The sequence below is a fragment of the Staurois parvus genome, unplaced genomic scaffold (genome assembly GCF_062004578.1).
Source record: "Staurois parvus isolate SC_StPar_1 unplaced genomic scaffold, SC_StPar_1.0 ptg001011l, whole genome shotgun sequence".
In the NCBI taxonomy this organism is placed as follows: Eukaryota; Metazoa; Chordata; class Amphibia; order Anura; family Ranidae; genus Staurois; species Staurois parvus.
The window spans coordinates 1,558,017-1,570,283 of NW_028318807.1; the positions used below are offsets into that span (position 1 = coordinate 1,558,017).

Below are 12,267 nucleotides of genomic sequence, written 5' to 3' on the forward strand. Positions count from 1 at the left end.
GCGCCTCCTCTGGAGGTTCATGTTCTAAGGTGTCCTGTGTAGTGTGGTGATAGCGCCTCCTCTGGAGGTTCATGTTCTAAGGTGTCCTGTGTAGTGTGGTGATAGCGCCTCCTCTGGAGGTTCATGTTCTCAGGTGTCCTGTGCAGTGTGGTGATAGGGCCTCCTCTGGAGGTTCATGTTTTAAGGTGTCCTGTGTAGTGTGGTGATAGCGCCTCCTCTGGAGGTTCATGTTCTCAGGTGTCCTGTGCAGTGTGGTGATAGCGCCTCCTCTGGAGGTTCATGTTCTAAGGTGTCCTGTGCAGTGTGGTGATAGGGCCTCCTATGGAGTTTCATGTTCTAAGGTGTCCTGTGTAGTGTGATGATAGGGCCTCCTCTGAAGGTTCATGTTCTAAGGTGTCCTGTGCAGTGTGGTGATAGGGCCTCCTATGGAGTTTCATGTTCTAAGGTGTCCTGTGCAGTGTGGTGATAGGGCCTCCTCTGGAGGTTCATGTTCTAAGGTGTCCTGCGTAGTGTGGTGATAGCGCCTCCTATGGAGTTTCATGTTCTAAGGTGTCCTGTGTAGTGTGGTGATAGGGCCTCCTATGGAGTTTCATGTTCTAAGGTGTCCTGTGTAGTGTGGTGATAGCGCCTCCTCTGGAGGTTCATGTTCTAAGATGACCTGTGTAGTGTGGTGATAGCGCCTCCTCTGAAGGTTCATGTTCTAAGGTGTCCTGTGTAGTGTGGTGATAGCGCCTCCTCTGGAGGTTCATGTTCTAAGGTGTCCTGTGTAGTGTGGTGATAGCGCCTCCTCTGGAGGTTCATGTTCTAAGGTGTCCTGTGTAGTGTGGTGATAGCGCCTCCTCTGGAGGTTCATGTTCTCAGGTGTCCTGTGCAGTGTGGTGATAGCGCCTCCTCTGGAGGTTCATGTTCTCAGGTGTCCTGTGCAGTGTGGTGATAGCGCCTCCTCTGGAGGTTCATGTTCTAAGGCAGTGGTGGGCAACCTTTTTTTTCAACTGAGCCAAATCTCGCCAAAACCACGATTGAAATTTATTTTGAGAGCCACATTTTTAAAACTGAAAATACATAGGATGGTACACTGTTTTTAGTTTCAATAAGTTTTTATTGAGAATATTCTGCATACAAGTATCCACATAGGTCGGGAGGATACAAATAACACAACTAATAAAACAAAAACTTTAGAACGATATTATTTATCGATAACGTTAAATTCCGTAAAATTTGCCTTACAATGTAGAGAAAATGACATCCTGACAATGACTGACAAAGTCACAACCACTAATGTGAACATTGGCCTTGCATTTCCTTGGATAGTTTGAGTAAGTCAGGTTTGTATGTTGTTGTTTTTAATTTTAGGCACGATTCCAGGTTCTCATCGATGAGACGATTTCTCGATTTACTCTTGATAAGGTTCATGCTTGAAAATGATTGTTCGCATAAATATGTAGACCCGAACAAGGAAAGAACAGCAAACGCTAGCTTTTTTAGTTGATTATATGAGTCAGGAATACTATTCCAGGTGTTAAAAATCAACATATCTTCCTTCTCCAGGTCTTTCAAAGCAGACCACTTGTTATGTGAACTAAGTTCACATTTGTTTTTCTCCAATCTTTCTAAATCAGCACAAAGATGTTCAAATTTCGAGCTCCACAGTTCTTTGTTTTTTAAATCCAGCAATTGCATTTCAAAGTTGCCAATGTCAATATTAAAGGGAGAAAAATTTAATTCCGTTACAGTGGCATCCAGAGGTTTTTTAACAAAGGCCAACGTCGCTTTGCTGTTTCTGAATTCCTGAAACCTCTTGAGAAAAGCTTCCCTCATATTTAAAAGTGCTGTTTTAAAATAGGTAATGTCAATATCAGAATTATTTTCTTGGCGATGTTTCAACAGGCTTGGAAAGTGAATCAAAGTTTCTCTGTCAAAATCTTGAGCAAAAACAGATAATTTGTTTTCAAACGAAATAACTTCTTCTAACATCGAAAAAATTGTGTTTCCTTTCCCCTGTAGTTTATGATTAAGCTGATTTAGATGGGAAGTAACATCCACCATGAAATACAGTTTTTGGGTCCACTGATCGTTTGTTAATTCTGGATAGTGAACACCCTTCCCGAGGAAAAATGCTTTGATTTCTGATAATAAGGAAGCAAAACGTTTCAAAACGTTTCCTCTTGATAACCAACGTACCTTGTTATGCAGCAGAAGATCTGCGTACTCACTCTCAATTTCAACTAAAAATTCTTTAAATTGGCGATGATGAAGAGCTTTAGCTACAATGGAGTTGATCATCTTAGTCACCAATTCCATAACTTTGCACATTTCTTCTGGAAATGTCTGCGCACAAAGTGCTTCTTGATTTATGATGCAATGGTATGTAAGTATCTCGTGACTCATTTTTTCTTTCATAATAGCAACAAATCCATTTCTTACACTGGTCATACTTTTTGCCCCGTCTGTTGCAATTGAGACGATTTTATCAAGTGGAATATGATATTTTTCAATGCAACCAATTACAGCATTTGCTATATCCTCTCCACGTGTTTGACCTTTCAGTGGCAATAATCCTAAAAGTTCTTCTTTAGGACCTGTAGCTGACATAAATCTTACAAAAAGTGAAACTTGAGCTGTATCATTTAAGTCACAAGACTCGTCAACTGCTATTGATAAAGCTGAAACCACTTTAAGATCATCAACTTGTTGGTTGGTTATATTGGAAGACATTTTGGCTGTTCTATCCTTCACTGTTTTAGCAGACAATGGCAACTCTTTAATTTTTTTTAGAATTTCTTCTTTGTTCTTAAAATCCCTGAATAACTCTTCTGATGCACTTATAAAACAACGTTTTATGTATTCGCCATCTGTATATGGTTTGCCTCTCTTAGCAATCTCTTGACTAACCGCAAAACTTGCAAAATTAACATAGTTGGAAGACTGCACCCGCTGATTAAATGCAGAACTTGATTTTTCTTGACTCTTCAGAAGTTCCTCAACTGCTTTCTTCCTTGCATCACCAACAGGATATTTATTACTAAAGGACAAGTGTTTTGTTGTAAAGTGTCTCTCCAAATTAGATTTTTTGTTATGCGCCAATTTTTCTTTACAAATAAGACAGGTCGGAAAGCCATTTACGTTCTGAAACGCGAAAGTCTCGGTCCATTCCACTTTAAATTCACGGTTTTCGTCTTCCGTTTTTCGTTGTTTTTTCTTTGTAGCCATGTCAAACAGGGCACCTATAAAAATGTTTCATTTCAAAATAAAGCCACCAACACCAAACCGGCATCCTTAATCACATAAAAGAAGTAATATTGGATGACACACTGTTATTTATCTGTGGATGATGCACTGTTATGGGGGATCTGTGGATGACGCACTGTTATGGGGGATCTGTGGATGATGCACTGTTATGGGGGATCTGTGGATGACGCACTGGTATTTATCTGTGGATGACGCACTGGTATTTATCTGTGGATGATGCACTGTTATGGGGGATCTGTGGATGACGCACTGTTATGGGGGATCTGTGGATGACGCACTGTTATGGGGGATCTGTGGATGACGCACTGGTATTTATCTGTGGATGACGCATATATGGCATCTTATGTGTGTGTAAATAGTATTATAAAATGAGTGGGGCTCATCATGGATATTTTAAGCAGGGTTCTCCACCTTGATGGATACACCCAAACAGTAGGCAAGAAGTAAAAGTAATAAAACAGGCATGCACACATGGCACTGGCTCTGCAGTCAAGTTGAATAAAAGTAAAAAATGACAACATAAAATGAAATAAAAATCAAGATACAACTAAAAAAGTACATATAAAAGTATGTGAAAACACACTGAAATAGTCCTCACTGGTACTGTTATATATTGACCTCAGAACCTGGCCACTAACTTATTTTGTTGGCTCCTAGATTACGATATTCCGCAATTTTATGTCCACACCCCCCTTTTCACATCAACCCTTTTTATGTCAATCCCACAATGTCACATTTCTCCCCTCGTGTCACATTTCACCCCCTCATGTCACATTTCAACCCCTCATGTCACATTTCTGCCCCTCTTGTCACATTTCTGCCCCTCGTGTCACATTTCTCCCCCTCGTGTCACATTTCTCCCCCCTCATGTCACATTCCCCCCCCCCCCCCATGATGGCCATCAAGCCTTTCTTTTTACCCTGCCCTGTTCACATCTCTCATTTCCATAGTTAGGCACACTTAATTCATAATCACCACCCCCCCCTCCCATGATGGCCATCAGTCACCCCTTTCTTTTTGCCCTGTTCACATCTCTCATATGAGTACATAATTCATAATCATCCCCTTGTCTCTCCCTGGCCCTGCCCACATCTCTCATTTCCAAGTTCCAGAGGCATATGGTTCATATTCATCCCCTCCCCCCCCCCAACCCTTCCTTTTTCTGTCACAGAAATTGAGTCCCCAGAGGCAGGCAGGCCAGGCCATTGCTACACCTACCGGATGACACGCTGATGATTTGGGAGGCACAGTCTTCTTCTGAGGGCAGCAGACAGAGAGAGGATGCTGCCTCGCCGCTGCAGCGCTACACAGAAAGTCACGCCCCCCCTATACCACATGACCCGACTGGAGCTGTGTAGAGCCGGCTGCCGGGGCTGCACACAGGGCGCGCACTGACAGAGGCTAGCTGCAGAGTCCTGACTTTTGGGGCGGCAGCCCGAGAGGAGGGAGGGGAGCGGGCGCCCGGCACACAGAAGAGCCGCATTAAAGTGTGTAAAGAGCCACATGTGGCTCGCGAGCCGCGGCTTGCCGACCACTGTTCTAAGGTGACCTGTGTAGTGTGGTGATAGCGCCTCCTCTGGAGGTTCATGTTCTAAGGTGACCTGTGTAGTGTGGTGATAGCGCCTCCTCTGGAGGTTCATGTTCTAAGGTGTCCCGTGTAGTGTGGTGATAGCGCCTCCTCTGGAGGTTCATGTTCTAAGGTGTCCTGTGTAGTGTGGTGATAGCGCCTCCTCTGGAGGTTCATGTTCTAAGGTGTCCCGTGTAGTGTGGTGATAGCGCCTCCTCTGGAGGTTCATGTTCTAAGGTGACCTGTGTAGTGTGGTGATAGCGCCTCCTCTGGAGGTTCATGTTCTAAGGTGTCCTGTGTAGTGTGGTGATAGCGCCTCCTCTGGAGGTTCATGTATTGAGGGATCGTCCACCTTTATGCTTTTCCTTCCAAAAACACTGTTTTATCTCACCAAAATGTATTCTCTTTTTTCGTTGATATGTGTTTGTACAAATCTGCTAGGCCTTCCCTAAGTTTCCTCTCCAAATCAGAATACAATGAAAGTGTTGTGAATGCAGATAACAATCTCTCTGCACCTCCAATATCCTTCTCCAATGATAACATCTGTTTATTATATTCCGGAGCCAATATGGACATCATTTGCTGTGAGCATGATTTTAGGCTTTCCTCTCGTTCCCTCTTGAATTCCTCACTTACTTTTTCAATGTTGGGAAAGATCTGGATCCTCCACCCAAGTGGGTTGATCTTTTCTCGGGCATACTTATCGAATGTTTTATTATGCCAAAAAAAGTGCCGATTTCTTTTCCAAGAGCTTTCCCAACCTCAAAAACAGTGAATACATTTCTGTTTCAGTTTGTTCTTTCTGGGAAAAGTCCGTCTGATAAGAAAACATCAAATGTAGCCATTCTTGACCCCGGAACTCACTCATATTGATGGATCCACAATCCCATTCCAACAAATGTAACACTTCAATGGCAGACGATGTGCACTGTACAGAGGGAAACATGTAAATAATATTCTTTGTAATGTGTAAACGATGATCGGGTTCCTTCATTGTTATATTTAATAAAAGCTCTTTTCTTATTATCTGTAGCTTTTGTAACTTTGGCCGTAAGCCACATAGGTTGGATTTTTAGCCTTTTATACTTGTTGCCCATGGGAATATATTTTGCAGTGTGGTCACATACAGTCTTTTTGAAGAACTCCCATTTCTGTGTTGTGTTCATCAATGCCAATATTCCCTAACCATCTAAGTAATGGAAAGCAAATCTCAGCCTTTAAAAATTAGCTCTCTTAAAGTTCAGCATTTTTTTTCCCGTATGTGCTCGCTGTTTACAGCTAACAATACATGAAATCATGTTATGGTCACTGCTACCCAGATGTTCTTTTCTATGGACATTCGTAATAAGATCTGCATGGATGTAGATGACCAGGTCCAGCAGAGCATCATTCCTAGTTGGGGCCTCTATGAACTGGACCATAAAATTGTCCTGTTGTAGGTTTATACATTTTTTTCCTTTTTACTGTTCCTGCAGAACCATTACTCCAGTCACTTTCCGGGTAGTTACCATCCCCCATTATTATCACTGTCCCAGCCCTTGAAGCCCTTTCCATCTGTGGGAGGAGCTGAGTCTCCACCTCCTCATTAACACTGGGAGGCCTATAACAAAATCCAATGATGACCTTTGTAGTACCACCCCCCATGTGCAGTTCCACCCATAATACTTCAGCCTCATCACACTCTCCATCAACTAGGTCCTCTTTCACACTCGCTCTGAGATCACTTCTCACATAGAGACAGACACCACCACCTTTCCTATTTCCCCCGTCTCTCCGAAAGAGAACCTAGCCAGGAATATGAATGGCCCAGTCATGTGAAGAATGAAGCCAAGATTCAGCAATACCAATTCAATCCTAGTTCTCTTCATGCGCCAAACCTTCCAACTCACCTATTGTGCTGGGCACACTTCTGGCATTGGTGAACAAACACTTTCATTCACTGACACCTTGTTCATTCACCGACACCTTGTTTACATGGATTTTGTGTATTTTTTATTTTCATACCAATGGTACCATTTCCACTGGTTGTTTGTAACATGGGAACCTTCTTATCATCTGCCATAGCCCTCTTCCATCTTTTCCCATTCCACCCCCCAATAAGTACTGACCCGTCTGATCTGTCTACCCCGTTATAATCCCTGATGTACAGGAAGACAGGACTTCAGTGAGGAACATTTCCCTCACTCAGGACAGGAATGTGGCTTCTCCCCCGTATGAGATCTTTGATGTATGTGAACATGGGACTTCTGTGAAAAACATTTCCCCCACTCAGGACAAGAATATGGCTTCTCCCCCGTGTGAGATCTCTGATGTGTGTAAAGATTGGACTTCACTGAAAAACATTTCCCGCACTCAAGACAAGAATACGGCTTCTCCCCTGTGTGAGATCTCTGATGTCTGTAAAGATTGGACTTATCTGAAAAACACTTTCCACACTCAGGACAGGAAAGTGGCTTCTCCCCCATGTGAGATCTTTGATGTGTGTAAAGATGGGACTTCACTGAAAAACATTTCCCACACTCAGGACAAGAATACGGCTTCTCTCCCTTGTGAGATCTTTGATGTGTGTAAAGATGGCACTTCTGTGAAAAACATTTCCCACACTCAGGACAGGAAAATGGCTTTTCCCTCGTGTGACATCTCTTATGTCTGCGAAGACTGGACTTATCTGAAAAACATTTTCCACACTCAGGACAGGAATACAGCTTCTCACCTGTGTGGGATCTTTGATGTGTGTAAAGACTGGTCTTCTCTGAAAAACTTTTCCCACACTCAGGACAGGAATACGGCTTCTCACCTGTGTGAGATCTTTGATGTGTGTAAAGATGGGACTTCTGTGAAAAACATTGCCCGCACTCTGGACAGGAATACGGCTTCTCCCCTGTATGAGATCTCTGATGTTTATGAAGATTGGACATCTCTGAAAAACATTTCCCACACTCAGTACAGGAGTACGGCTTCTCCCCCGTGTGAGATCTCTGATGTGTTTGAAGACTGGAATTATGTGAAAAACATTTCCCACACTCAGGACAGGAATACGGCTTTTCCCCTGTGTGAGATCTTTGATGTCTGTAAAGATCAGACTTCCTTGAAAAACATTTTCCGCACTCAGGACAGGAATATGACTTCTCCCCTGTGTGAGATCTATGATGTCTGTAAAGACTGGACTTCAGTGAAAAACCCTTCCCGCACTCAGTACAGGAGAATCTCTTCCCTGTTGGAAGGCCGGCCCGGTCCCGCACAGTCTGAGGTTCCTCAGGATACGAGGAATCCGATGGTCCATCTACACTGGGTGGTGCCGGATGGACATTGGAGGGAGCCGGGTTTTCTCCTGGACTATACTGTGTGATGTCCTCATCTTCTACTTTCCAGTCTGGAGACAAAGTGAGACAATCCTCGGAGGTTTTCCTCATCTCCCGGCCATGGACTAAAATACAAAGACAAAGAGGATTACTAGACAGGAGCTGATTGGTTCCCCCAAACCAGGACTCCGCCCACATCAGGCAGCTTGGTCTCTGGAGAGCTTACAATTCCACCCTCAAGGGAACTAGGAAATGGCTCCTCTGATCTCCTACCAGGTCATTTCTTTATTCATGGACCTTAGTCAGAGAGTGAGGAAACAACCAGAACTGTCTTTTATAGGAGGGACAGTGATGAGGGGATTATAGGACGAGGGTCCCCACCCCCTCTATCACTCATCACCATCTTCCCAACACAAGAAGTACTGCACTTCCTTATTTACTCCATGATTTAGTCATGAAGAACAGCGGGGCTGAGCCCCACCAGAGGTCAGAGAGTGAGGATGGGGGGAGAACAACCAAGATGAAGACTGGACTGATCCTGAAGACCACCATCATTGGGGTATTGACTCCTCCCTCATTATCACTTTCTGTTTAACCACTTCCCGACCGGCCGTTGTATATAAACGGCCGGACGGTGGCACTGCAGGGTCGGGTGGCCGTCAATAAACGGCCTCCCCGCACCCTGCTTGTGCGCGCTCCCTGGGAGCGCGCAGCACCGCGATCCGGTGCCCGCCGTGTCCTCCGGACACAGTGAAACACCGATCGTCGGACGGGACCTCTGTACGAGGTCCCGATCATGTGATCACTGATTGGCCAATCAGTGATCACATGCAAAGTAGTAAGCAAGATGTCACTTGTGACATCATTGCTTACTACGTGTGAAATCTGTGAATGATCACAGAGGTCACATGGTACAAGGCTATTCACAAAAGCCTTGTACCATGTGACAGGATGTGACCAATCACAGCTCACTCAGTTCTTCTCAATGAGTGCAGGAATGCACACAGAGAGAAAGAGAAATGATTGCTTTTACATCCTATATGGGTGTAAAAGCAATCAGTGTAAAAAAAAAAAAAAAAATCTTCATCACCCCTCACAAGTAGTACAGTGTCACCATGGTGACACTGTACTGCTAGGGTGACAGTATGTAAAAAATAAAAATAAAAATAAAAAATAATAATATAAAAAAATAAAATAAAAATGTAAAAAAAATGTTTAAAAATTATAATTTTTGCTTATAAACTAATTTGGATTTTTTTTTTTTTTACTAAAAAGACAACGGAATAAATTTTGGCTAAGATTTATGATGAAATATTATTGATTTGCAAAATTTTATAAAAAAAAAACTTTTTTTCAAAATTTTTGGACATTTCATTTACATAGCAAAAAAAATACAAATCCCAGTGGTGAATAAATACCACCAAAATAAAGCTTTATCTATCTCAAAAAAATGGTAAAAAATTAATTTGGGTACAGTGTTGCATGACCGCGCAATTGTCATTCAAAGTGTGATAGCGCTAAAAGCTGAAAATTGCCCTGGTCAGGAAGGGGGTAAAAGTGTCCGGTCTGGAAGTGGTTAAGGGTCCAAAGTTGGAGGATGTTATCACATTATTATCACCATGTAAAAGTCTGTGCTCCAATCACATCATCCGATATAAAATGTCTAGCTGGTAGGAAATGGGTGTAACAAAAGAGAATCCATATTATGTGTGTATATATAGCAGTGGGGGGAGGGGGAGAGCAGAAGTCAGGACTATGGAATGTACAACATAGAGTATATAGTGCAGGGGTCAGGAGGATGTAATGTACAACATAGAGTATATAGTGCAGGGGTCAGGAGTATGTAATGTACAACATAGAGTATATAGTGCAGGGGTCAGGAGTATGTAATGTACAACATAGAGTATATAGTGCGGGGGTCAGGAGTATGTAATGTACAACATAGATTATATAGTGCGGGGGTCAGAAGTATGTTATGTACAACACAGAGTATATAGTGCGGGGGTCAGGAGTATGTAATGTACAACATAGAGTATATAGTGCAGGGGTCAGGAGTATGTAATGTACAACATAGAGTATATAGTGCAGGGGTCAGGAGTATGTAATGTACAACACAGAGTATATAGTGCAGGGGTCAGGAGTATGTAATGTACAACATAGAGTATATAGTGCAGGGGTCAGGAGTATGTAATGTACAACAGAGTATATAGTGCAGGGGTCAGGAGTATGTAATGTAAAATATAGAGCATACAGTATAAGGGTGAGGACTCATAATATTGGTATTCAGCAAACCATAGAAGTTTAAATGTTTACTGTAGACAAGTTGCAGAGATCCCACACCGCTGCCTCCCATCTCCTGAGACTGCACTCAGTGACTTGTAACTCTGGGAGGATTGTTCTGACAGAGATCTTACTAGACCCAGACATGAAGTAAAAGACTCAAAGCACACCCCCCAGGTGCCTAGGTCTAGTACACTTATGGTGAAAATGAACATTTTTCTGCCAGCTGAACCCCAGAACCTCCATAAATCCAGTCTAGATACATAAATTGTGTCTGCAGCACAGAGAAGGAAGATTATCCGAGAGAAATCCAGGAATACAGGACGGGGAACACAGCTCAGGAAAGTGACCAGGGGATTACAGGCTGATATCACCCAGTCCCCGCCCTACTCTGGACCAATCAGTGAGCAGTATGGGTGGAGGAATGGATTTAGTGTTCATGACCCACCTGTGCTGATCTCTGTAGGAGTGTCCTCCTCTATAAATGTCCCCGTTATTCCATCCTCCTCCATAGACTGCTGATCATCCCTCACATACGCCTCTTCTTCTTCTGCTTTTATCTCAACTTTTATATCTATCAGATCTTCATCCTAATAAAATAATAATAGAAGAGTTCATCTGTAAAACATAAACTCCAATATTATGGCATCACATAAAAAAAAAATCACTTCTATGAGTCCATGTTCTTAATGCTCCATCCCACCAACCTTGTAATAGTGAGGGATGGTGTAACCTTCCTGTGTGGAATCCCGGGAATACAGAGGACGGGGACATCTCTCTGGTGGGTTCCTGGTATTAGGTGGCTCCATCATATCCTTGTGTCCTTCTGAAAACTCCTCCATCACTCCATACTCCTCATCCTCCTCTTTATACTCTTCTTTAACATCAATATTCTCATCCCCGAGGATTCCACTCTGAAAGATATAATAAAACATTCATTGTAACAAACATGCTGTGTATAAATCACAACTACCAATAATTGTCATCATCTACCTGATGATGGTGAGGGATGGTGTGACCTTCCTGTGTGGAATCCCGGGAATACAGAGGACGGGGACATCTCTCTGGTGGGTTCCCATGACTGGATCCATCTGTAGGAAACACACACACTGACTGAATCCATTGTTTCTATGTGTTTATCAGATGATGGGGGATCTAGGTGGATCCTCCGTACTGCTCTCTCCTTTACAATAAAGTCTCCTCTTACCCGGTGATGTGAGGGGCGGCTGATTGTCCATCATGACGTCCTTGTAGAGATCCTTGTGTCCTTCTAAATATTGATGTGTATCATCATCTGCTGGAGATAAAAGACGTCATAGTGACTATGGAGAAAGAGGATGGACAAGACTATGGAGGAAGAGGACAGACATAACGGGGGTGTTACTGGGTGTAAATATAACATCCTATTACCTCCTCTACTGCCATGTCCAATAACGCCTCCGATCTCCTTCACATCGAATGGAACTTCCTGTCTTTATTCATCACCTCCCCAAAATGCCTCTTCCACTCCTCCTTCTCATTTTCCTCTCCTCCATTCCCAAAATCCATTCACTATATCCCTCTGCCCCTCCCAAACAATTGTATTATGTGTCCTCACTGCTTCCTTCGCCCCTCTATGGCACCCACCACCTCCTCCTAATACTCCACTCTCCCACTGACCCGAACACCTCCACTAGTAGTTTCTCACGCTCCTGCACATCCCGCTCCCATGCCACCTTTCTAATCCTTCCCCTCCTCATAACCGCGGGGGACATCTCCCCGAATCCTGGCCCTCCACCACCTCCCTCACCCGCACAACACCCTCCCGCCTCCACCCCCGCAACTTAGTATCTGTTCCCCTGCTCCCTAAAATCTCCCCCCTGTTTTTAT

At 43.4% G+C, this 12,267-nt stretch overlaps 1 protein-coding gene across 1 annotated transcript; it reads right to left on the reverse strand.

Moving 5' to 3' along the window:
- Positions 1-1,078: 1,078 nt before the first annotated feature.
- On the reverse strand, positions 1,079-11,333 carry LOC149441246 (zinc finger BED domain-containing protein 5-like). The gene is made up of 4 exons (XM_089657615.1): positions 11,106-11,333; positions 10,847-10,988; positions 7,530-8,189; positions 1,079-3,224 (listed from the first exon to the last, which is right to left on the reverse strand). Exons 1-4 carry the CDS (start codon positions 11,331-11,333, stop codon positions 1,276-1,278), a joined length of 2,979 nt encoding a protein of 992 aa, XP_089513741.1. The 3' UTR covers positions 1,079-1,275.
- Positions 11,334-12,267: the final 934 nt, after the last annotated feature.

What these genes read in the sequence shown, in the direction of transcription:
- LOC149441246 (XM_089657615.1), bottom strand. Translation starts at nt 11,333, where the DNA reads ATGTTTTATTATATCTTTCAGAGTGGAATCCTCGGGGATGAGAATATT. An exon ending in CCATCCCTCACTATTACAAG is followed by an intron (nt 10,989 to 11,105) that starts GTTGGTGGGATG and finishes TTATTTTATTAG; the next exon opens with GATGAAGATCTGATAGATAT. An exon ending in TCCTACAGAGATCAGCACAG is followed by an intron (nt 8,190 to 10,846) that starts GTGGGTCATGAA and finishes CTTTGTCTCCAG; the next exon opens with ACTGGAAAGTAGAAGATGAG.